The sequence below is a fragment of the Lates calcarifer genome, linkage group LG12, assembly GCF_001640805.2.
Source record: "Lates calcarifer isolate ASB-BC8 linkage group LG12, TLL_Latcal_v3, whole genome shotgun sequence".
Classification (NCBI taxonomy): Eukaryota; Metazoa; Chordata; class Actinopteri; family Centropomidae; genus Lates; species Lates calcarifer.
Window position 1 is genome coordinate 17,572,559 of NC_066844.1, and position 25,627 is coordinate 17,598,185.

General features: G+C 40.8%; 2 protein-coding genes across 3 annotated transcripts in view; both read left to right on the top strand.

The window, feature by feature from the left end:
- The window catches only part of cita (citron rho-interacting serine/threonine kinase a), a 35,808-nt gene extending 15,022 nt beyond the window's left edge, over positions 1-20,786 (top strand). The window contains 34 exon segments of the mRNA XM_018700302.2: positions 18-71; positions 331-471; positions 603-728; positions 1,304-1,399; positions 1,987-2,103; positions 2,816-2,925; positions 3,363-3,537; positions 5,092-5,289; positions 5,515-5,568; positions 6,346-6,543; positions 6,890-7,083; positions 7,205-7,340; positions 7,474-7,578; positions 7,831-7,971; positions 8,201-8,308; positions 8,443-8,479; positions 8,482-8,634; positions 9,188-9,349; positions 10,730-10,867; positions 11,375-11,555; positions 11,654-11,745; positions 11,884-11,988; positions 12,200-12,369; positions 14,389-14,469; positions 14,594-14,729; positions 14,848-14,987; positions 15,144-15,236; positions 15,337-15,445; positions 15,588-15,716; positions 15,914-15,994; positions 16,112-16,190; positions 16,385-16,567; positions 17,886-18,273; positions 18,699-20,786. Coding sequence (XP_018555818.1) covers positions 18-71; positions 331-471; positions 603-728; positions 1,304-1,399; positions 1,987-2,103; positions 2,816-2,925; positions 3,363-3,537; positions 5,092-5,289; positions 5,515-5,568; positions 6,346-6,543; positions 6,890-7,083; positions 7,205-7,340; positions 7,474-7,578; positions 7,831-7,971; positions 8,201-8,308; positions 8,443-8,479; positions 8,482-8,634; positions 9,188-9,349; positions 10,730-10,867; positions 11,375-11,555; positions 11,654-11,745; positions 11,884-11,988; positions 12,200-12,369; positions 14,389-14,469; positions 14,594-14,729; positions 14,848-14,987; positions 15,144-15,236; positions 15,337-15,445; positions 15,588-15,716; positions 15,914-15,994; positions 16,112-16,190; positions 16,385-16,567; positions 17,886-18,273; positions 18,699-18,722 — 4,434 coding nt within the window. The 3' untranslated portion in view covers positions 18,723-20,786.
- Positions 20,787-22,667: 1,881 nt separating this feature from the next.
- Positions 22,668-25,505, top strand: myl2a (myosin, light chain 2a, regulatory, cardiac, slow). 2 transcript variants are annotated; one of them, XM_018700321.2, is made up of 7 exons: positions 22,669-22,815; positions 23,391-23,483; positions 23,992-24,067; positions 24,176-24,280; positions 24,387-24,465; positions 24,705-24,753; positions 25,019-25,505. In XM_018700321.2, the coding sequence occupies exons 1-7, from the start codon at positions 22,813-22,815 to the stop codon at positions 25,121-25,123; spliced, it is 510 nt and encodes a 169-aa protein (XP_018555837.1). In that variant the 5' UTR covers positions 22,669-22,812; the 3' UTR covers positions 25,124-25,505. The 2 variants fall into 2 exon arrangements, with proteins under 2 accessions (XP_050930623.1, XP_018555837.1); XM_051074666.1 differs by having other exon boundaries at positions 22,668-22,815; positions 23,992-24,280.
- Positions 25,506-25,627: the final 122 nt, after the last annotated feature.

The window sequence follows — 25,627 nt, forward strand, 5'->3', positions numbered from 1 at the left end:
TTTCTTTCTTTGTTCAGACTAACTCTGAGCAGCAGGTGAAAATCCAAGAGCTCCAGGACAAACTGTCCAAGGTAAATTGATTTAATTTATTTTATACACATTAACATTTTTTGTAGTTGAACATCATTTGTGCTTTTACAGTAACTAAAACCTTCACTCTCTTTATTGTCTGAAAAGCAGATCAAAAGTATTTACCGTGCTCTGGGTCTCTGGGTTTACTCTCTAGAGAAGCTTTTTTGCAATGTCTCAAGGGATAGAAATTGCCCGAGCATATCAGAGTCTTCTGTCTTGGGATCCACTAACAGCTTTTGAACTCTTGACCTCCCCCAGGCAGTGAAAGCAAGCACAGAAGCCACTGAGCTGCTACAGAATGTCCGGCAGGCCAAAGAGCGGCTGGAGCGAGACCTGGAGCGCCTGCGAGGCAAAACCGACTCTAGTGACACTCTAAAACGCCGCCTGAGAGAGACCGAGGTACCAGACTAAACCCACAATGCTAAATGATGCAAACATTCATCACATTCTGTTTCTGTAGTCACACAAGTCACTCTTGACAAATTTTCTTTGTGGTTGGTCTTACGTTATTCTCTTTGTTGTGTAAGCAGGAGGGCAGGAAGACCCTGGAGAATCAGGTAAAAAGGCTGGAGATGGTGGAGCGACGGGAGAATAAGCTGAAAGATGACATTCAGACCAAATCCCAGCAGATCCAGCAGATGGCTGAAAAGATCCTGGTGAGAGAGCTACAGATAAGACTTGATAATACCCTGGTCCATTCCACCCCTAATTTCACCCCCCTTCCCACCTCTCCCATTCATTCAGCCCTCTCCCAGTCTATCCTCCACAGATATCTTAGAGCACGCATCTACATGCCACATATATCTCTCTGTAGAGAGCTCCTTAGTAGTTGAGATCTCAAAATGGCTGCTAGTCAACAACTATCAGTACATATATAGATTTTAAAATACATAAGATTTTACCAGTGTCAGCATGAGCAGGCACCGCTACAGCAGACTTGTGGATTTCCAGCTTTTCAATGCAAGTTTCTTAATTTCTTTTCTTTTTATGTATTTGGACTGAGTAGACTTAACAGAACAGCTTTCACTCTGTTTCTCAGTAAATTGTGCTGTCATATTTTCTGTATCTCCAGGGTATTACGCTACTTTAACCAGCCATTAGGGCTGCAGTTTGTTTTTTTTCTATATATTTCAGAAATATGGTTACACTGATTTACATAAACATGATCAATTTGGAATGTATTTTTTGGGTTAAATGTCTTCAGTTACTTTTGCAATATTACTTCCTTCAGGAACTGGAAGAGAATCTGCGGGATGCCCAGTCAACAGCCCAGAGGATGGAAACCCAGCTGGTTCAAAAGGAGAGGCTTTATGAAGACAAGATCAAGGTAAGAATGTCTAATATTGTCTAGATATACATCAACTCAGCAGCGAACGTTCATGAAGGTCAGGTTCAACTATTATTATACTGAGGGGTGTGTCTAATATTTTGCCTTAGCGGTATATATCAAATAATGGCAACACCTCTCTTTATAATGGAATATAGTTTCAGAGCATTACAGACTACAGCCTCCAAAATGACCATGAAGTTGCATCAACAGATCTCTGAAACTGTTTCAGTTAAAACTGAACATTAGAACTGTCATAAAGTGGAGGACTTATCACAGGGCTGTTGTATTAGATTGCATGGGATTTGCATGAGTTTTATCCAGATGTTCCTGAATATGCATATTCAAGTGTTGTTAATTCCTAGTCAGTGCTGCCATTTTCAGTGTTGTGGTAGATGTAAGTCAGAGCTGTCACATGTTTTACATTGAGACTTGACACCACACTAATTATTGCTTCCACACTTGTTGTACATTTACAACCATGTCAGTGCCCTGTGATGTAGCAGATTATAGAGTTTAACCTAAACCTGAATATGTCCTTCAATCAATGTCTCATTCCTCTATTCACCGGTTTCTTTCTGATCAAGGTTCTGGAAGCCCAGATGAAGGCAGACCTGGCCGACAAGGAGAGCCTCGAGGCCAGAAGAGCCCAGCAAGAGGAGGAGTCAAGGGAGAATTGCAAACTTATCAGTGAACAGAAAGCAGTAAGGAAACACAGCAGGCTTCTATAAACTGTAAACCACTCAAGTACTTGCTAGTAGATCTAAATTAAGAGATTAAAATATTGTATAAATACCATTATTTATTTTACAGAATTATTTTTCCAACATTATAAACAGCAGCAGCAGTCTACACAACTGTCTGATTTTAAGTTTTGTTGTTTTTTGTCCTCAATTATACTTAGCAAGTGCAGTGTACTACAAAAGTCTCACTGGGTGAAAGTTGTTTGTAAACATATGAAACCTCTTCATTCACCTCTGAAGTTGTTCTGAAGATCTGACATCTAGAAACCATCAGTATTTTTCATTAGTTTCCTTACGCAATAATTTGGTATAGTGGTTCAAATGTGTTGGAATGTACAGTTGGATTAAATTGTAGTATACTTCGTGTTGCACTATAAAGCCTGGGCTCAAGTCCTAATCTGGTTAATGTGGTAGAATTGAAGCAGTTAAGAAGCTTTTAGAGGCAGTCATCTGACATTGACAGTAGAAGATTCAGGCAACACCTTAATGGACTCTAATAGGATTTTACTGCAGTACAAAATTCTGTTTCCTATAAAAAAAAAGTGCTGCTGAAATATGTGTGTCCCATGACTCTTAGTGGGATTTGGCTATCAATCAAAGTGAAGCATATCCTTGCATTTGAACCTGTTTGTTGGGATGTAATTTTTACTATTATATCTCTCTCTTCCTGCAGACCATTAATGCTATGGATTCCAAGATGAAGAACCTGGAGCAGCGCATTGCTGAGCTGTCAGAGGCTAACAAGCTGGCCGCTAACAGCAGCATCTACACCCAGAAGAATATGTGAGTTAACTAGACCTTCTGCCCACACTGTGCTTTCATGAGTGCCCCCACCCACACTGGCTCTGTCTCCTCGAGCCTCCAGTTGCTTCATTAGTGCGCACTTCCATCTTTATGCACCATAGCTGATCTGTCTTCCCAAGTGTATCATCTCTTAAATACCAAAAATACATCTTTAACTAAACTTAACTTGAAAATGTATTTGTTTAAGGATTTTTAAATGTACTTTTGTTAGTTTAATGTGTATGTCACCACTGGAATTTGTAAGTTTTGTTTACTAAGACAAAGTAGCTACAGTGCGTCACACAAAGTTGACTTTAATGGTAACTTTTTGGCTCACATTACTAATTTGTATACTCCTTAAACTTCTAGTCTAGAGAACTACTTGAAGGATTCAAAATATTCAGTATAATGGGCATCTGTGTGTATATTTTTGTCAGGAAAGCCCAGGAGGAGATGATCTCAGAGCTCCGGCAGCAGAAGTTCTATTTGGAGTCTCAGGCAGGCAAGCTGGAGGCCCAAAATGCCAAACTGGAGGAGCACCTCGAGAAGATGAGTCAGCAGGAGCAGACCAAGAGGACCCGGCTGATGGAGCTGGAGAGCAGGCTGCGGGAGGTGAGGCAACAGGAAACTCAAGACAAAGTACCTCACTTAAGTAGCACACTGTGAAGCCTCATTACTATCCACAAAAGGGATTAAAGCAGCTGATCAGCTATTGAGCTCAGATTCCTTTCAGATAAACAGCTAATTAAATACAGCAGGACTACAATGGCACCTCTACAAAATTGCCATTGGGCCTGTACACAAGCTGATCTACTGGTCTAGTGGAGTACAGAGAATTCTTTTGATATCTCTGGGATGATGTAGCTGCATTGGTTTATAACAGGTGAGACAGTATGTTTTGCTTTTACATATGAAAATAAAGCAGGACATTGTTGCATGGTCAGCATATACAAAATGTTCCTCCACCAACTTAAAAAATATATATTTTCCAGATTTTATAAACCACCAAAAACAATATACAGAAACACTGACAGGGCAGGATATAATACACAAAACACAAACTCAAAACCAAAACAAATAAACAACAGTAATGGTCTTGCTCTGTGAAGCAGACACCAAACACCTGACTTGCTACACATGTTTTTCCACCACTCTGAGAGATGCACCCCAAAAACCCATTAGCTGCATGTGCATCCATCGCAAACCTGTTCTATAAAAGGAAGTTTTGACATAATTGAGGACCACAACACCCCCGCTCTCCTGTTTGAGGGCTCTCACCCCCTGCTGTGGTGTCTCGCCACCTTACTGGTGGACAACCTGCTGACTGGATGTCATAGCTCTACCTCCACACACTCTTCCCCACTGAGATGTGATGTATAGACTGGCACTAATTGCCGGCCTCTCTGCGCCCTCACCTACAAATACGCACACACTTTCCTCTCACATACACAAATATATACCTTCAGTTGAGATTGGCTGTTCTATCTCTTTAACAGTAAGAAAGTTATGAAGAAGCTAAATGCACCCTTGTGTGTTTCAACTGTATTTTGTTTTAGGACACTACTAGCACAAAGTGTACATTTAAAAATCTTGAAAAGGTCTCAAATTATTAACTTGACAAGTACAGCAATTTGAATCCAATTACCAGAGGCTTTGTTTTTTCACCATGCACTTTTTAGGTTTCTCTGTGCTTTCCAATTTTTGCACTTAGAGTTTGAATCCGCATTTCTATATGTTCTGGTTGGACTTTGCCCCCCGACATCCTCTAATTAATCTCCTTTTGTCCTTTTCCTTATTCTGGCCATTCAGCTTTGTTTCATTTCGCTGTAATTTTAATGGTTCTTAAATTGTATGGTGGCATTAAAAAGTTTCTGAAAAGTCTTAAAAATTAACTGTAAACTACTGAAAGCAAAGGTACCCGATATATAATTATAGAAGTAACTGCAGATTTCAAGTTCATATCAGCCATTTTAAATAACTATAGACAGATGTGGGTTTCAGGCAGTCCAATATGTTTACTTAAATCAGTTTTGAGATTGCCTTCGATTTCTGACACTCTGAGCAGGTTAAAAGAATTCAGAAAATTCTATGCAAATACAGTCTGTTTAGGTCTGATTTATACTTTCATATGCGCACAACATTCACATTAGTCCTGTCCTCTTGTAGATGGGCCTGGAACATGAAGAGGAGAAACTGGAGATCAAGAGACAGGTGTCGGAGTTGACCCTCTCCCTGCAGGAACGCGAGTCCCAGATTAGCAGCCTGCAGGCTGCACGTCTTGCCCTGGAGAGCCAGCTGCAGCAAGCAAAGACCGAGCTGGAAGAGACCACCGCTGAGGCTGAAGAGGAGATCACCGCCCTCAGGGTAAGACAAACAAGTGCAAGCATGCAGTGTGCAATCAGAGTCACACGTAGAAATACAGGTGCACGTACTATTTAGATGTAGACAATCTGTAATATGCAGGCAGTTAGGAGGATAATTCACATTCTGTTTCAGTCTATTTTAAATAATCCTGTCAACAATGACTCATTCCTCATTACTGTAGCAATGGTTGTGGTTTTGCTCCTCATTTGCTCTTGTTTCTCACAGAATCACAGAGATGAAATTCAGCGCAAGTTTGATGCCTTGAGAGACAGCTGCTCAGTAAGTGCTGCCACAGCCTTTTGTCTCTGCTCTCAGCACCAGCAGAACAATTTTCAAAAGGTTTTATATGACCTTTGAAAATATGGTTATTCATGTGCAACTACAAAAGTTCATTCTAATGTAGAAATGTAGTCTATTTAACAAAGTCTTTAGCAAGAAAATACGGCTTTCTTTCATTGGAGCATTTTTCAACTTCTTTGTCCACTTGGTATTCATTTGTGATTTTGACTCTTAAGAATTTTGTAAACATGAAGAGCTTTAGACAGTTTTCAATTATTAATTTACTGCTGCTGACATATTGGTCTTTTCATTGCAAAAAAATATGTTACATACAATGTCAATGCATGCACTCACTTCACAAAGATGAGCTCTTTCTATTGAAGTTTGTTTTACACACTGTCACATACTATATACAGACACAGCAGATGCACATTTTTACATGTTTATTAAAAGTAAATGGATGGCATGAATACCCGAGATGGACAACTTTAATAGCAGCACGTTCAACAAATCACATCAAGAATTCTTATTTAGCATTTACCTCACTCATTGAAACTGTCTTTTCCTAAATCCTACAGGCCAAAGATTACTGGTGGTAACTTTACAATTAGCACTCCCATTAATTAGAGTCATTGTAAAGTCATAAATTACCACTAGCCCAGCTGTGCTGTCACTGAAATGATTCTTTTGCCCTGGATTTTTGGACAGACACTAAAATATATTTTCATTTCCATAAGCAAGGCTAACACTGCTTGTACACTGCTTGTATTGCCTCAGGTGATTACTGACCTGGAGGAGCAACTTACACAGCTGAGTCAGGAGAATGCTGAGCTAAACCGCCAGAACTTCTACCTATCCAAACAACTTGACGAAGCATCAGATGACAGAGAGGACCAGCTACAGCTCAGCCAGGAAGTGGACAGGCTGAGGAGGGAGGTGGCTGACCGCGAGATGCATCTCAACAACCAGAAACAGGTAATACACCTACACTGAAATGCTTGGAAGCACTAGAGCATAAATATCTACCTATCTACAGTACCTCACATTGTTAGTGGAAAGTTAAAGATATTGTTAATAGTTTAATTTTCTTTCCTTTTTTGCATGTTATGCTTAAGCTAGAGATCAGACTGTAACAATTCAAGTTGTGTTGCTTATTTATGTTCCAGACCAAAGTGATACATTATGTTGTAAGATTTTAGCCTCACAGTACTGAGACTGTGCTGTATCTTAAACTGAAATGCAGGAAAGACAACAATCACGTGGTTTCACCAAAAAACTAAAAGATGTTCTTTTCAGTCTGGCCTTGTGTTTATCTTAACAGAACATTGAGACACTGAAGACAACATGCAGCATGTTGGAGGAGCAGGTGGTGGAACTGGAGTCCCTTAACGACGAGTTGCTGGAGAAAGAGAGGCAGTGGGAGGCTTGGAGAGGGGCCCTGGAGGATGAAAAAAGCCAAGCTGAGAGACGCACCCGGGACCTGCAGAGACTGCTGGACAATGAGAAGCAGAATAGGTAAGATTCAAAAACACTTTATTTACACTGTTGTTGTACATAAGAATGAGCACTCAGTCTCATTGTATGTATTCATTAAAATGTATTACTGTTGTAAGACTTGTTATTGTGCTGTTCACAGGCTGCGTGCAGACCAGCGCAGCACTGAGTCTCGCCAGGCAGTGGAACTGGCAGTCAAAGAGCACAAGGCCGAAATACTGGCCTTACAACAGGCTTTGAAGGAGCAGAGACTGAAGGCTGAAAGTCTGTCTGATACTGTGAGTCACAAAGGTTCAGCCCATGGAGTGAAATGTCTGGCCTTGCCACAATCAACAAGTTTTATTTCTTAAACAGAAAATCAGCTCTGTGTTTGTGTTGTGTTATTTAAAATGCACTGACATGTTCTCACAGCTTAATGATCTGGAGAAGAAGCACGCCATGCTGGAGATGAATGCCCGCAGCTTGCAGCAGAAACTGGAGACAGAGAGAGAACTGAAACAGAGGCTCATGGAAGAGGTAGAAAGTGAAATATGACCACCCTATCTAACATGTATTATATATTTTTGTTGTTTTTAGATAATGGGTTGTTTATGTCCCCCTAAAACTAGGGTGACTATTTTTAGTCAACTGTATAAAGAAATGTACTTAAAATACTCTGGGCCACATCCCGTCTTATTTGAGTTAATTATGTTTGTGACCACTTTGAAATGTGACTGATTGTATGTCAGATGTCCGTATTTAAATATCTGCATGCTAATGTCCCCACAGCAAGGGAAGCTGCAGCAGCAGATGGACCTCCAGAAGAGCCACATTTTCCGTCTGACCCAAGGCCTGCAGGACGCCCTAGACCAGACTGACATGCTCAAGACTGAGAGAACTGATTTGGAGTACCAGCTGGAGAATATACAGGTGCCCAATGCATCACCTTTGCAATTTGATGAAATACAGTGGTCTCTGGGGATAAAGGGAGTCCCAGTTAGATATTAGAATAGTGCAACTGAGAGGCAAGTAAGAGGATATCTCAAGGGGATCAAGAGGACAAAGTAATCCTAATTCCTGTGTTTTCAAAGGGAATTCTTTTACAGCTGTCTTCCGAGGTATTTTTTTTCTCTTTTTACTTCTGTTTTCTTTGCTTCAGGCTGTATACTCCCATGAGAAGGTGAAGATGGAGGGGACCATCTCCCAACAGACCAAACTCATTGACTTCCTCCAGGCAAAAATGGACCAGCCCACCAAGAAGAAGAAGGTCTGGAAAAATATTTCTATAAGCCATGTTAGATTGATAATCATTTGCATTTACTGTAGTGTTCATGTACAATATTAGTGATGCTGACCGTGCATCTTTATAAATGAATTGAGGACTGTTCCCTCTCTGAACAGGGTATATTTGGGCGGCGGCGGGAGGATGTAGGTACCACAACAACGGGGCACTGGCTCCACAGGCCCAGCCAGCAGTTCCCATGCAGTACAGCGACATGAAACTTGCTTTGGAGAAGGAGCGTTCGAGGTGTGCAGAGCTGGAAGAGGCTCTGCAGAAGATGAGGATAGAGCTACGGTCCCTTAGAGAAGAGGGTAGGGACAGCACTCTACCTGGACCAGATACAGCGCAGTCTCTTATGTTTTATATCTTAATGGCATCTCTTGGCAAGCCATGTCCTAGAGCAAGATGGTAAATCCTTATCAGCTCCAGGGATGTTCTATCCTCCCATAGAAAGAGGCAAAAGGTTCAATACAGCAGTCCTATAATAAATTCTGTGAAACCAAGTCTTTAAATGTTGTTGACACTGAGTCAGAGAGGTGTTAATTTAACTCTGGTAAACATATTCTTTCATCAAGACTTGTACCACCATAAATTGAGGCCTGCTGTCTGAGATGAGAAATGACAGCCTACGTCAGCTCTGGAAATCCTGTTTTTTGCCCCTTTGCTTATCTGTTCCCAGACATGTTTTAATAGAGTTATCAAAGCAACATCCTGTTCCATTACCTACACCTGCCAGGTCCTATGATATTCATTTCAGAATCTATTAGGTTTTTTTTTTTTTTTGGTAATGGGGTCAAATGTTACCAGCTTAATGACTATCACTGATCTAATATTAGGTTCTTTTATTTGGTTGTGGTGATATAGCAGCTCATTTCAAAGCCCAGGAACATGTGGCTCCCTCCACACCAGCCCAGGCCCGCCATCAAATCCTCATGTCAGCAATTGTAAAATCCCCAGAACATCAACCTAACCCCAGCAGCCTGCTCAACCCTTCCACCCGCTGTAAAGAGACCTCCACACCTGAAGGTTAGTCACACACACACACAGATACAGACTAATAAACAAATACCCTAATAGACTTAAAGCTGCTCCTCAGTTCATCACCCTCAATTTGAACCTTGGGTTTCCTGTTTTGAAGCGGTATACTTTCACTCACAGGAATGATTGCCCTTATGCTATCAGTGTCAACACAAATGGGACTCCCTATTCACTTATTTTGTTTATGTGTGGTGTGTTTATGTGTGTGTTTTTTTCTATGGCCTTCTCACCAAGCAGGATTATGAAGTTAAATAAAGCTGGATAACTCTGTCAGCACATGTTAAACCAGGGACGTGGGCTCAAGCAAGAAGAGCTGTTTCAGGTTTTATTCAGTGTGCGTTTATCCAGTTAACATTGTAATCCTGCTTGGGTCTGTCTCACAAAGTAAGAATAGCGGATTAGCCAGGTAAGATTGGTTTTAATCTGGGCTTTCCCCTATCACAATGTAAATTTTTGGGGTGGATTGATCACCATGGAAACTGAACCTTTGTTGTACATAATCATAGCCTCATAGCAGGTTCAATGACTTGTATCAAAATGTGTAAACAGCCCATCTGATGAGCTCTGTGGGAAAAAATTGAATGGAACAATTTGAAAGAATAATGTATTCATCTGCAACCGAATCTCTAAATATAATGGTATCAGTAGTTATGATACCATATGATACACCTTGGTGTATATTTTATCAGACAAACGTTTCAATAAGATATGCCCGACTGAGTTAAACTTGCTTTGTGATTCAGACCCCTGACTGTCTGTGTTCCTTTGCTTTCACCTAGCTATTGTTAGACTGCTCTTTCCTTTCTGTCTCTTTCCTCTTGCTCCTCACAGAAAAGAGGAGGGTCACCTTTGAAAGTAAGTTAGCAGTCACCACAGTCTGTCTTCCCACATGCATGAGCTTATCTACATGCATGATACTATATATTATACACACATATGTTCATATCATACTCTGCATATGTCCTGTTGTCCTTTTGTCAACTGTAACTTGACAAAGCACTTGTTTCTTAAAGTTTGACGTCCTCTCTTTTTTTTCAGCCTCATTCCTGGAGTCATGATTTAGATGGCATATGGCAGCACTGATAGCTTTTCACTCAGAAGCATTTTAATGCATCCCATCCTCTTTGGCATGTGTAATCTGATTCTGATTGACTTTTTTAAACTACTTGAACATTCATATGCCTAATACCTGCAATTAAAATAATTCATTCATTATTCAAATTGCCCCATTTTGCTTGAAACTGGAACTCATTCAGTTGTTGCTGACCTCCTGAAGTGATTAAGCCTGTACCAAAATGTTATTGTAGCATGTTTCTCCTTGAGTAACTCCTATCCCTGCCCGCTTCTTCCTCCCTCTCTGTACTGCAGAGTTTGGTCGTCGTGTGAAGGAGAGAATGCACCACAACATCCCTCATCGTTTCACTGTAGGGCTCAACATGAGGGCTGCCAAGTGTGCCGTCTGCCTGGACACTGTGCATTTTGGACGACAGGCTGCCACTTGTCTAGGTCTGTATCCTGCTCTGTAGCTGGGAGTAGAAAATGTGAAGATTTTTCAGAGGACAGATTATTGGCTAGCCCTAATGAAGATGCTGGAAATAGTTCTTGTAGTGTGGCCATCACATTAGTCTCCCTTGCATGATGGAATGAGATTTGCCTTGTTTTGGCTATCACTAAAATTCCTACTGTTATGAGTCCTAGAAAAGAAAAATATTTTGATTAATTCCCAAAACCAAGAGCGTAGAGGCAGTGTAAAAGCACACAGGGGAATATGAAAAACACAGTAGCCTTCCTCATGTCATTGCCAAATATTGTGATAACAGCAATAAAAATGATGATAGCTATTTGTATATTTTTATGGTGATAACCCCTACCACGCTATGCTTTTTCTCTTTCAAACATGAGTCTTTAGCTCCCATGTTGATGATAAAACTAATAGAAGAACTTTTAAATAAATACAAATTTTATATATAAATATTTTCTCACCCCCTTATTGTATTCATTGTCTTATTGTAGAGTGCCACACCCTGTGTCATCCTAAATGCTCACCATGTCTCCCGGCCACCTGCGGTCTGCCAGCTGAGTATGCCACTCACTTTTCCGAGGCTCTGTGCCGAGAAAAGGCAAACTCACCTGCGCTGCAGGTCAAAGAGGCCAGTGGGCATGTTCGCTTGGAGGGATGGATGAAGCAGCCTAGGTAACTAATTAAGTCCTTCACTGCCATACTGATCATACCCAGTATGTTATATATACAGAGCATTGAAAGTGTACATATATCTTTGTTTGCTCACACAGAAATGGAAAGCGTGGCCAGCAAGGCTGGGAGAGGAAGTATGTGGTGCTAGATGGAACCAAAGTGTCTATCTATGACAGTGAGCCCAGAGAGGGTCAGTTCTACATCTGTTTAAATAACTGTATTTTTTCACTGATAGAATAGAATTTGAAAAAACATTTTAAACTTATATTTCCATGAAGATCAATACAGCAGAATTCAATAAAAAAGTAATGTGGTGTTTTTCTTGTAGACTGTATAAAGGCTGAGGAGGAGTTTGAGCTCTGTATGCCTGATGGAGAGGTGACTGTTCATGGAGCTGTTGGAGCCTCTGAGCTCATCAACACTGCCAAGTCAGGTACCGGATCAATACCACCCTAATCCTGCTACACTCAGCCTATTGTAGGATGTTAAGTGTATCATCCTCTCTCCAAATTTCAAATTGGATCCACATGTCCCATCAATACTTTTAATCCCAAAATACAACAAAATGCTGACCATTCCTCTCTGCTGTGAAATTAAGCTGTTAGCGAGATAGCCAACCAACCCATCTTCCTGTGTCTACACAGACATCCCATATGTGTTGAAGCTGGAGTCACATCCCCATACCACATGCTGGCCAGGCCAGTCCCTCTATTTCATGGCTCCCAGCTTCCCTGACAAGCAGCGCTGGGTGGCTGTACTGGAGTCTGTGGTGGCTGGTAGCCGTGGATCTAAAGATAAAGTAGATGCTGATGCTGTAAGTACTGTGTGTGTGTGTATATTATTTTTCTGCTTGTGTCAGGCCCGATTGGGGTAAAAATTGAGTTTGCCTATCAAAGGTGTAAGAAAGACAACCTAGTGTCTCCTTTATAGAGGACAAACTCGCTTATTACAGTATGCACATTTCAAATAGTAACTTAATGCAAGGTTGGCTGTATTGTTTGGTGTGAAAAATATTTTGAATGCCTCCATTAAACATCAGCCAGTGCCTTCACTTCTTTTTCTCCCCCTCCCTCTTCTTTCTCTCTCTGCATGTTCTCAACATCCACGTCCTCTATATGTGTGTTGTCATCGTCTTTGTTGATGTGATTATACTGTGCGTGTGTATCTCCATTCAACTCGGTTGTGTGGATCATATTATAGGCAGGTGTTTCTAAAAGACAGAAGAACCTATCCCCTCTGGTTCAGGTACAGTAAGTAGCTGCACGAATGCTTGGGCTTCAGTTGACCGACCGGCTGAGCATGCTGTAGCTGCACACATCTACGCATACAACACTGATGCTGTTCAGTGCAGGCCAGCACAGTCCCATGTTCAAATGAATATTGTCTATGGGAATAGCTGCCCTTTGAAAACCAGCTACATTCACACATAAAACGTACATAGTGCATGGATGTGGATAGACACTGCTGTGCACCTTCGGCCTGGTGTCATATGTTCTGGCATGCATGCTTTGGCAAAAGCCATGCGCTGCTTTAGCCCCTTCCACTGAAACACAGACACATATACACAGTCCCCTAGCAACCTGAGCTTTACTTCAGTCTGCAGGCTTCTGTTTTTGGTGGTTGTGTGTTTATTGCTGTTTTAGAAACAGTTTTAGCATCTCTCTTACATTCTATGCCAAATTACCCATGTATACTGTACTTCAGCATTTCCAAAACCTCTGCCTCTTTAGTTGTATTACCTCTTTTTGTTTAAAGGTTCATTATGCAGCTTATGCAGCTTTTTTTCCTTAAAGCAGAGTAAACTACAATACTAAAAATATGAGGACGCCCGAACACAGTATGTGAATACTCAGACGTTTACACCCAAATGTGATTGTTAAACATCTCATTCCAAAACCATGGGCTTTAATATGCTAGTATAACAGCCCACACTCTTCTCTGAAGGCCCTCCATTAGATTTTGGAGCCCGGTTACATGCCATGCAGCCACAAGAGCAGTAGTGAGATTTGGAACTGATATTGAGTGATAAGTTCTTCCCCCTAGAATTACATACTATAGCATTCAAAATTTTATTCATTGGAACTAAGGTACCTACTCCAATCTGTTCCAGACCAAAATGTATTACTTATTACTTTTATTATATAGTTTTTGTCTAGGATATGTTCACATACTTGGCCATATAGTTTATGTATTGTTGGTTCCACCCTCTTTCACTCAGTTGGTCAGGCTCACACCACAGTAGCTGTCGTTACTTAGCTGCCTACTGTAAAATGGCCACGTCCATACAACCTGGGATGAGGATGTATGAACAGTATGTAATGACGAAAATAAACCACAGAAGTTTGTTGTTAAATGTAGCTGTAGCTCTTATCAGAAACTGTCAAGTATCAAACATAGGCAGCAAATGGTTGCTCGATACATAGTCTCCTTTGCCTCCCCGTATTTCCTGATTTCATTCCTATTTTACTTTGGCACAATTCTTATACAACACTGAGCAGGTTTTGCTTACTTTGTTATACAAAGGATGTTTTTTGTGTAAAATTGTGTTTATACTGGGACAAAAATAAATAGTAATAATAGCTTAAAATAGTAATTTATTGTTTTGTCTTTGGAGAATGATGTCACTTGTCTGGGTCAGACATCCCCAGCTTACATGTGAATTCTACTTGTCAATATTGATATTACTAATTTGGTGTTTGTGAAGGCTCTCTGGCTGTCATTCCTGCTGGTTTAGCTTGTCTTGCTCTAAAGCAATTGATATGCAGAAAATCCTCCTAACCTGTTGCCTTCCTCTGCTGCATGTCTCTCTCTTTTTGTTTTCTTCTCTTAATAGAAACTTCTGGGGAACTCCCTGCTAAAACTGGAGGGTGACGACCGTTTGGACATCAACTGCACTCTGCCTCTCACTGACCAGGTACAAGGACAAAATCCTGTAGTATAAACAGATAACTAATTAGTCATTCTTCCAGTTAGACATTTCCTCTTACTGCTGCACCGTCCTGCTGCACTTTATAATCTTCCTTATTTATTTCCCTCAGATTGTGTTGGTCGGCTCTGAGGAGGGTTTGTATGCTCTAAACGTCATAAAGAACTCTTTGACCCACATCCCCGGGCTGACCTCCGTCTTTCAGATCCAGATCCTGAAGGAGCTTGATAAGCTGCTAATGATCACTGGTCAGTACATGACAGTAGATGTCGCCCAATATACTTGATTGTCTTGTTAATTGTGCTATGTCAATCTAAGATGGTATTTATTTTAACGATTCCTTCATTTATTCATGTTCTCCTCCAGGAGAGGAGAGGGCACTGTGTCTGGTGGAGATCAAGAAGGTGAAACAGTCTTTGTCACAGTCCCATCTCCCAGCTCAGCCTGACCTCAACCCCTTCATCTTTGAGACAGTGAAGGGATGCCACCTCTTCTCCTCTGGAAAGGTGAGTCAGGTTGTCGTTACTTACACAGAACAAAATCATTCTAGTTAGGGCTGTTATTTAGTCAGAGTTAATGAGCAGAGTAATAGCAGAGCAGTGTGCTGTCTGATTGCAGATATTTACCGCTGTCCTGATTGCAGAATTGTGCCTTCTTTACAGATTGATAATGGGATTTGTATCTGTGCCGCCATGCCCAATAAGATTACAATTCTGCGACACAATGAAAGCCTCAACAAGTTCTGCATCAGAAAGGTGAGTGGGCCTTAAAGACAGATGGAAAATCAGTTATATGATGAAGGTGAGACAGTGTTTTGTAGCAAGGTAGATGCTCTGTTTTGCTTTGTATTTGCAGGAGATTGAGACGTCTGAGCCTTGCAGTTGTATCCACTTCACCGGCTACAGCATCATTATCGGCACCAACAAGTTCTATGAGATTGAGATGAAGCAGTACGTGCTGGAAGGTAGGTCAAATTCTGTACTGATATTACTTTTTTAAATATTACTTCTTGACACCCAGATGGCGTTCTGAGCAAGTCTGCACAAGTGTGTATCTGTGGCCATGAGATTTGAACATTCACACCTGACAACAATTTCTTTCCACAGAGTTCCTGGATAAAAACGACGTAACTCTAGCTTCAGCTGTTTTCGCCGCCTCCTCCCACAGCTTCCCCATCTCCATCATCCAGGTCACCACTGCTCCGCAGAAGGATGAATACCTGCTCTGTTTCCATGGTTAGACATTTATTTTCTGTTTGTGTGGGCACATGTTCAGTACCATTCTGTGTGCAGTCGAGCATGGCAACACATGTACAGAAGGAGACAAAATCTAACCATTTGTGCGAGAAAATTTGCTTAGTTTGAAGAGGAGATTATTTTTGTCATTTATGTTTATGTTTGTTTGTACAATGTCTGAAATATTTTTCTTGCAGAGTTTGGTGTGTTTGTGGATTCATACGGCCGCAGGAGTAGAAGTGATGATATCAAGTGGAGCCGTCTGCCTCTCTCATTTGGTTAGTGTGGATCAGAATTTCTCCAATGTTACTTTCAAAATTTCATTTATTCTCTAATTATTTGATGGTCAATATTCTCTATAAAAATGATGTTAAGTGGATTTTTTGGCCTTTCAGCCTACAGAGAACCGTATTTGTTTGTGACCTACTTCAACTCTCTGGACGTTATTGAGATTCAGGGACACGCTGCTCTCGGGTAAAACTACCTTCTGCTTCTTTGTCAGTACCAGTCAGTTAGGGTTTACACAAGTAAAACTGATCATCATTCTGTGGCTCTTTACTCACTATCAATCCTTATTATAATGCTCAGATTGTTAAGGTAAATGCACAGTAGAGAAGGGCAAGAATAATCCACCTGAAACAGTGTCTGAGGCTTTTATATCTTTCCAGGCCTCACTCATACGCACACCTGGATATCCCGAACCCACGCTACCTGGGCCCGGCCATCTCCTCTGGGGCCATCTACCTGGCCTCGTCCTACCAGAACAAACTGAGGGTCATCTGCTGCAAGGGCAACCTGGTCCAGTGCCAGGAGGGCGGAGGAGACCTGCAGCGGAACGGCTCCGGGCGCAGGTAAGGACACACACAAAGCTCACACTGACACGCTCACATTCTCCTGTGGTGGCTGATAAAATCTGGGTATTATGTTGGTGACACTTTTAAACTACCACCACCCATCACCCCTCTTCTTGGTCAGAACCACATCTTGAGCTTTCATACATATGTGCAGATGTAGATGCAAAGCTCAACTAAAAAAATAAAGAAATGAACAAATAAACACATTTTGTATTTTATCTTTTACTGTAACCTCAATATTTTTCCATTAGTATAATGTAATTCCCTTAGGATAGAATCTATCAATATTACAGCATCAGATGTAATTTGTAATTCTCTATTAAAGGAGAATAAAATTATCCCACATAATGTAATAACAAACAAGTACTTTAATGTAATATTCCAATAGCCAAAGATTGAAATAAATAACTTGAGATAATTTGATTTTAGCTACTTAACTTAATGAGTAGTTGCATTAATTATGTATTAATAAAGAAATAATTATTATATGTAATTATTACATAATACGTTATAATAATAATGTCTTAATAAATTACACCATATGCTCATTTATCTGTTGACGGGAAATAAAAGAAGGAAAACCCTGCTCTGTGGAAATTGATTTTGCTATAAGAGTAATAAATCTTGCAGACAGAATACATCTTGCCTTGAAAGAAAAAAAAGATAAGACAAAGACGTGCCTTTTATATTTACTTTGATTACTCATTTTACTTGAGAATCTTGTTTATTCATTCATTATTTTTGGTAAGTTTTGGTCATCCCTGCTATGCAGAGCATTCCACTGCACTTCCTTACTCCATGGACACTGTTGTTGAAGGGTCACTGGGACTTGCTGGCACTGAAGGGTACAGGTTGACATTCACAGGTGGTGATTGTGGAATTGTGTCCTTAATTTCGATTTGGTTACACAGAGAGTAACAAAGAGTAACACTTCCATTTCATTTTTTGCAGGAGGAGGAGTTCATTTTTTATCTGTAACAAGTCATAACATTTGTCTTTTAAAATTAAGATTACTTTTTAAAAATGTCTCCTGTTACATGTAGAAAGGAAATTGCTGAATAAAGACTGACTTCCTCCTTTTATGCTCTGAGACTGGTCTATTATAATTTTATGCTCTCTCACATCTGAGCTGCTCTTACTCTTCATCTTGTTTAAAGATGGTTTATCAAATGAGTTTGATGGTGCGCACACTTTCCTCACCACATTTGCTGACCGACCTGAGTGCCAAGCAAAGCCCATGTCCCAAGACACAAAATCCCTTTTCTTTCAAACAATGCTCCGTGCCCATTTTTGTGCCTCGGTTCCTTCCCAACAGCCCTAACAAGCGCGGGCCTCCATCCTACAATGAGCACATCTCTAAAAGACTGGCAGCCAACCCCCTAGTTCATGGAGATCCCGGCACACCTCACCGTTACCGAGAGGCTCGCACAGAGTTTAGGCGGGACAAGTCCCCCAGCCGTCCGCTGGAGAGAGAGAAGTCTCCTGGCAGGATGCTGGAGAGCCGGATAGTGGGGTCTCCTGGAAGAGCCATGGCTGACCCCCGGTTAGAGCGCTCCCCAGGCAGGGCTATGGCAGACCCACGCATGGATCGCTCCCCTGGCCGGATGATGGATGTTCGTAGAGAGAGGTCCCCCGGACGATTCGAAGAGCGCCAACGGCTTCATACTGGCTCCGGACGCACACCCATAAACCCTGTTAACAAGGTTTGTCAGTTGTTGTTGTTGTCTGTTGATTCTTATAATTTGTTAAAGGACTAGTTTAACATTTTTGGTAATATGTTTATTCACTTTCTTGCCAAGAGTCAGATGAGAAGGCTTCAACTCTCATACCTGTCTGCTAAACTAGAGAAACTGGAGTCAGTTAGCTTAGCTTAGCTTAGCTTAGCTTAGCCTAGCTTAGCTAAGAGAGTGGTGTTGATCTTATCTAACTCTCAGTAAGAAAGAATATTCCCAAAATGTCAAACTCTTCCTTTTAGTTATTACACAGTTGCAATAATGGCCACAAATCTCATGTTTTTCTTTAGCAAATGTTACCATTGTAATTTATCATAAGCATCATATATCAAATTATGATAACAGCTGTTCTTGCATATATGTAGCTGACTGTATTTTGCTCACTTAACCTCCAGGTGTGGGACCAATCATCTGTTTGAGATAAAGCAGAGCCACATAACCAGCATGGACAGAGAAATGTCATCTTTGGAAAGGGAAAGGAAGAAACCAAGAACCAGTGAGAATGTCACCAACTCATGATGAAACACTGCCACACATCTGTTTTGCCTGACATCTGAGCTGAAAAACCCACAGGGGAAAACAACTGTAGCTGTTAGAGCAGAGAGAGAACAAGAGAAATAAATAGATGTCATTAGAATCAGGTTATTTTTCCTCAATGAATTGACCCAGGTCAATAAAGGTCAACAAAATGCCATATTAACTATTTGAGCAGGGTTTTTTGCGATGTATTTGAGTATGTGCTCTATCCTCTGAGAAGGTAGTATCTTGATTTGATTTTATCAACAACAAAAAATGTGAGATATGAGATCTCAACTTAAGACTTGACTCATGGGTTTTGCTAGCTTCAGTTAACTCCAGACAGTAGAGACTATAATAGATAAGCACAGCCGTAGCAACTTTATCTTACAAGTCAATGTCTAAATATTTTCACAGTCACTCCTGAAAATGGCAGAGATTCTTTCAAACTAGTGTTAATACAACTGGCGCCTTTCCACTCTCAGCTCTGTCCACAGTAGCTACAGATCGGGGCAGGAGAGCAGTGTCCATCTAACAGCATTTCTGGCTCCAGCCCTGCGCTGACGTGTCAACACACAATCATTATCAGCTAATTACAATCATTCTCTACTAACCTCAGTCTTCTGTCAAGACTTTGGTTAGTGATGGTGACAGGACCTGGCTGGAGCACAAACAAATTTAAATAAGATTTAAATAAATGAGCCCTCCCTGCCCTGTAGAACCACACACCAGATGTTTGTCTGCCCTGGGATAGGTCGACACTAAAACTGCACTACCCACAGTCCCCAGCAGCGATGGAGCAGGACCTTTCTAAACCTTCAGAACGCTATCTGACTGTAAATAGACGAGACATAATTTTATATATATTGAGAAGGAATTTCAAGGCTGGACAAGCCATGTCTATTTTTGTTAAAGAAAAAAACGTGATTACGTGTCCTCTTGAATGTCCAATAAGTATTCTTTTAATATGTCCACACGTCTTTTATCAAGTGAGTGATTGTATCTGGATCCACCTCGTGTATGCACTTCCATCTGTCAAGGGCAAAACCTCAGTGCTGAATTATATGACAGGAGGGAAAAAAAGATCATGTTTGAAGCTTACAACATAGTACTTGAGCATTTCTTTTTGTACAATGTTCCTTAATATTGTATATAACCCAAAATTGTTCAAGGTGAAGATGAAAATAATCCTTGTTTTGTTTTTTTTCTCCCTGATTCGTAAGTGGCATGGATATGTATATCTGAAACGAAACGGAGTGTTGTCTTCTGCTTCTGCCTCATTTGGGTTATATTTTTATTCCACAATTTAAGAATGAAGCACGTGAATAACGTCTCCTTTCTTTTAACCTATTTGCACAGTAAATCCTTAGCATTACAATTACTGAATCTCTTGTTTTGTTTCCCTTATTAAGGCACTCTTGGCAAGTTAAACATCCAGTCCAAACTTAAAAGACACTAAGATCCGTCCACATTTCTTTTAGCTCTCGTTGAGCTGATTTTATTTCTGTATATCACCACGTGATTTATGGAAATAGAATATTTTTGTGGTTTGTAGTCATGTTTTCAGAATGTAACGGATGAGAGGCCACATTTGAACTTGCCCAGTGTGTCTGTCAACAGTAGGACCTCCATAGAATGATTTATCTTTTCATAAGAAATCTTCCTGAATGTATTTAAGCCAAGAAGATAGAGCAGATTCATTGGCCACAAATGTTTGACAGAAAGCACCCAATGCTACAGATTGCACAAGTTTTCTACTGGTCTCTATAGGAGTCTATACAAAAAGGGTTTCCCATCCTGTTTTATTTTATTGTTCTATTCTTTTGAATTTGTATTTCTTTTTCACATCATTCTGAATCACAATGCCGTAACGCTGGATATCTTGATGTCTGCTAACAAATGTTTTATTAGCGTTCCCTGTAGAGATTTTGTCACAGAATATTAAATATTATAGCCATTGTCTTTCACCTCTGATCTGCCTTCTTATGTGGTGCTCATACTCATTTTAAACGTAGAGGTGAAAACCGGAAGCTCTTTTTTCTCTGTTGCCCTGTGCTTTATACTCAGCACTCACACTTGAGTCTGCCAGTGAAGTGACCATTTGTCCATGTCCATTGTGTTAGAAGAGGTTAGTCTATTTTTAGGCGTCTGATCCTAGCGCTCAGCCAAAGCGACAATGGCCTGCCATTCCATGGTCACAGTAGCTGCAGCGACTGATCGGATCAGAAACTGAGAGCAGAGCTGCGGGAGGAAAGTTTTCAACTACGGCCGCTGCCTCGTTGGTTAACAATAACTCATCTAATTCTAACCTCCTGTGCTGTGAGGTGACACCACTGACATCTGCTGTTAGTTCATCAACAGCAGTGTGTTTGACAGTGAGCGGACTGAGCGGAGGGAGGCTTTCAGCTCCTCTCTTTATATAGATCACACACATGGAGTCACCTCCTAACCTCGGCCCATTCAGCTCATTTTCACACACTGTCACTTTTCTTGACCTGGAAGCCACAAGTGACACTGGACGACTTGTTAATGGCGCATTGGGACATAGCACATTGTAAGGACGTGTTCAGTTCCAGCAGTGTTACACTTAAGCATGTGGCACCTACTGCTGTTGACATCACTGAGCTTAGTTTTAGAAGCTCTTAAATACTAACACCAGTGTAGTGGAAGAAGTAGATCAAGGACCATCCTTTGTGCTCATAAAGCATACAACCAGTCTGACCTTTTTAAAGGGTCAAAGTTTTCTCCAGGTTAATCTGTTATATAATAATTACCATAAACAGGTTTCTTTCATTTTGCAGTTGAATTGCTGATTATTCAACTGCCTGAACTTGGGCCTTCGTAGCTGGTAGAGAAGGGACAACGGACACAGGCAGACATTTCAGATATTTCGTTGACATGAATGTCAGCAGGTCAATTTACCTTGACAGAATAAATGAAGCCACATAAATAGTTTGTACAATGTGTGCGGTGCTGGATCGTACCATGGTATTGACAGGGAAAGGTAGGTCAACGCCAGTCATGTGAGGAAGCATGCGAGAAACGAGACAAAGGTTGGCTGTAACGTGGTTCTGACAGGTCAGTAAATTACAATAAATGAGCTGGTGATTTCCACACGCTCACCACGCTTTTTATCATATCCGGATATGAATGATTGGTGATCAGTTCTGTTGGACTGGTAATATGTTTGACTTGTCAAATACATACTGAGTACAATACATGCTATATAGAGAACATTTTCAATTGTAAAATAATAATGATATTAAAGAATAACAGAATCTGCAGCATTCATTCATTAATCCAAGGACTTTTTAAAAAATAGTTTACAGTTACATCATTTTGTCTCAGTTACGTGATGCAATAGGTGGGGGTGGGCTTGTTTTAACATTCAGCTTCCTCATTAACATTGCCTTGGAGTTTAAGTGAATGAATTAAATATAATTTGATATTATTCAAGAAAAAGTGAATGATTCTAATTATGTCATGTTTTGAAAATTTTGTTCTAAAGGTTTCTGATCTAAGGGGTAGACAGGGGAAAGATGAGAGACTGCCATCCAGATATTATATATATTATACTCTGCCTTTTAGCTCTGCACTTACAATATTACTCTAATGGTGTTAATGCCATTGTTGTCTATAGTTTAGACAGTCAAGACAGTGGTCTGTGGACAGAAGGCAGTTTAAAGTGATTAAGTGTTTTAACCTTCAGCCTGCTCTTGATATTCTAGACCAGTTATTCCACTCTCTTTGTCCAATGTCAGTCATGTCAGGGCGAGTGGCTACTACAGAGGGGTGTGTGTGTGTGCTCTTTTTGCAAGCGTGCAATACTGTATGCTCTGTATGAAGCATCATTTACCTGTCACTTCCTAAAGAGGACATAGTTTATAAATATCATCCAGTGGAGCTGAAGGTTGGGGGCTACAAAAGGCCACCCACAATCTCGCCTATTGTTCACTGGCATCATTGTTGGTCTGACCTCCCAGCTGCTCAGCCATGGTAAGTCTGTGCGTGTGTGCTGTCTGATGCATGGGATGCACTTTTTTTTTCTTTTTTTTTTTTTTTACTTCAAGGATGCTTCTTTTTATTTTGAACAGATGCTTGCGGTAAATCAATACCCTCATCTTGTTTCACTTAAAACCACATATGTTAAACTTTCCAACAGATATTCTAAATTTTCTGTGATGGTTTATTAGCTTTAAGATTCAAGCACCTTTGGATGGAAAGTGGCTTACCACTGCAAAGGTTTATTATTATTTTTTTTTTTTACCAACTTTTCACCAGGCATTGAATGCGTTACTATGTACAGGCCACACTTAATGTTAAATTACAAGCAACATGCTGCATCTTAATGGGTTCAGGAAATTTAGTTGTTCACTTGTTTGACCTGCTAAAGCATACTGAATTATGTAAATGTTCTTGCTTCATATGACTCAGACAGCTGACACTTTTTTTTATCATTTTAATTTAGTTTGTGTGGTTGTGTTATTACCCAAAATTAATTTCCCACCTGTTAGGAACACCATTCCTATTAAAGCACACATTCATCTCTGCTCCTGTCTTTGTGCCAAAAGGCCCCCAAGAAAGCCAAGAAGAGGACAGCAGAGGGAGCCAACTCCAATGTGTTCTCCATGTTTGAGCAGGCCCAGATCCAAGAATTCAAAGAGGTGAGAGCTGCTGAACCTTTTTTTTTTTTATTATTTCACTGATTTACATTTGGCTCAGAGTGACATGAGAATTGTGGAAGTGGTGTATGAATAGGTGGGTTAGCTCCCCAGTGTGGAGGATTACGACCCGAGTGTTTCTTTCTTCAGAATACACAGCAACGCCCACGCGGAGGTCTCGCTTTCTTCTTCCCTTTATGTCTTTCCATTTCCCATTGTTCATCGTCGCAGTATGCCCACCTGTCTATTGGCTTGACAGCAGTGAGGCTTGTGGTATGTTGGTATGAGGGTCAGTGGTGCCCAGACATCCAGACTGTGTCATCAGTGATTAGTCCGCAGATAAACTGCTGGGCATGCCCTGGGTGCCGGGCTAAACCCCTTTGTGTGTGTGTGGGGTGGGGTGGGGGTGGGGGACTCGCAGGTTATAAATACTTAGCAGGGTTCATGCATAAAGATGGTACACAAAACATTTAAGGAAATGTGTGCTCCTTTTTTTGTTCTCTGACCTCAGGCCTTCACCATCATGGACCAGAACAGAGATGGCTTCATCGACAAGAATGACCTGAGAGACACTTTCGCTGCTCTAGGTGTGCTGTCATCACCTTGTGTATCAGCCATATTCACTCTAAATGACATGCAGCAACTTTCAATATACTCATGTCACATGTCCATGTTGAACGATTGGTGCCCCATAGGACGCCTCAACGTGAAACAGGAGGAGATCGATGAGATGCTCAAAGAGGCTCCCGGCCCGATCAACTTCACCGTCTTCCTCACCATGTTCGGTGAGAAGCTGAAAGGTAAGAGCTAAAGATGAAAATGTTAAGATAAAAACTTGATTTAAGCAATGCAGTGTTGATCTGAAATGTGTTTTGAGAATAGTAACGGCTGTTTTAATGTATCTAGGTGCTGATCCGGAGGAGACCATCCTCAACGCATTTAAAGTCTTTGACCCCGAGGGGAAAGGTGTGCTGAGGAAGGATTAGTAAGTGGCTTAACGCGCTCCACTCCTCACACCACCTCAGTTTGTAATATGCAAATTCACAGCAAGGAGCATTACATCAGCTTTTGCTTACAATTTATGACCACGTCCGAGTCTGACTGCAATCACTCATCCCAGAACAAATCCATAATGGGTAAAGGTCATTATGACCCGCACATTTCCGCCTGGTGTAAACACAGGCCTCTTCATCTCACACTGTTTTTTTCCTCTTTCCTGCCCAGTGTGACACAGATGCTAACGACACAAGCCGACCGATTCTCAGCTGAAGAGGTACACTGTAGTCCTTTTTTTTTTTTTTACTCTAATTATCATTATTATAGCAGATTGCTTTTGTGCGTGTGGGTGAGTCCAAAAAGCAGAGAGGGATGAGCGTCATCATGAAGATCATCTACATCCACATCAGACGCAATTTCATTTAGAGGGGGGAAAAAAGTGAATCATCACACCTTCCTTTTCACACACACAGTATGTGTTTTTTGGTGAGAGTCTAAAGCTGTGATAAAAGTTGTCATAATATCTGCTTTCTGCTGTTAAGATGGAGCAGATGTTCGCTGCCTTCCCCCCAGATGTGGCAGGAAACCTGGACTACAAGAACCTGGTTCACATCATCACCCACGGAGAGGAAAAGGACCAGGAGTAAATCTTTTTGCCCACCTATCCAAATAGAGAGTCATTGAAACTGACCAGCTGCCCTTGAAGGAAATATGGACTGTCGTTTATTTACTCAACTCTTATGTTGGCTGCATTGTTTCTGTACAGTACTCACTTGAGAGCACAAGAGGATCGAGATGAGATTTTTTTTGTCTCCCAGGCCCTACCAAAAAATGGACTATTGACAGTATCAAGCATTAAGCTTTCTGCTTTATCCACTGTATGTTCCCATATTCACCTGAGACTAATTAAATTTTTTTTCCTCATCATTTTGTACAGACTCAAACCACTTGCCTATTGTTTTTTAAAAAATAGAAAATATCCATTTATTGGGTCTGTGCAGGTTCGTCTAATAAAAGTTTTCAAAGACAGTTACCAGGCTGCTTTTTGAAACATTTAATCTGAAGGGATCCCAAAGACAATATATGCACTGAGCCTATATTCCTGCTCATATGTTTACAGGATCATAGGATTAGTGCTTGAACACATGGCT

Bases quoted from the DNA above. Each gene is read 5' to 3' on its own strand.
- myl2a (XM_051074666.1), top strand. The intron at 24,466-24,704 runs GTAAGTGGCTTA...TTTCCTGCCCAG, and splicing joins GGTGTGCTGAGGAAGGATTA to TGTGACACAGATGCTAACGA. The intron at 24,754-25,018 runs GTACACTGTAGT...TCTGCTGTTAAG, and splicing joins ACCGATTCTCAGCTGAAGAG to ATGGAGCAGATGTTCGCTGC.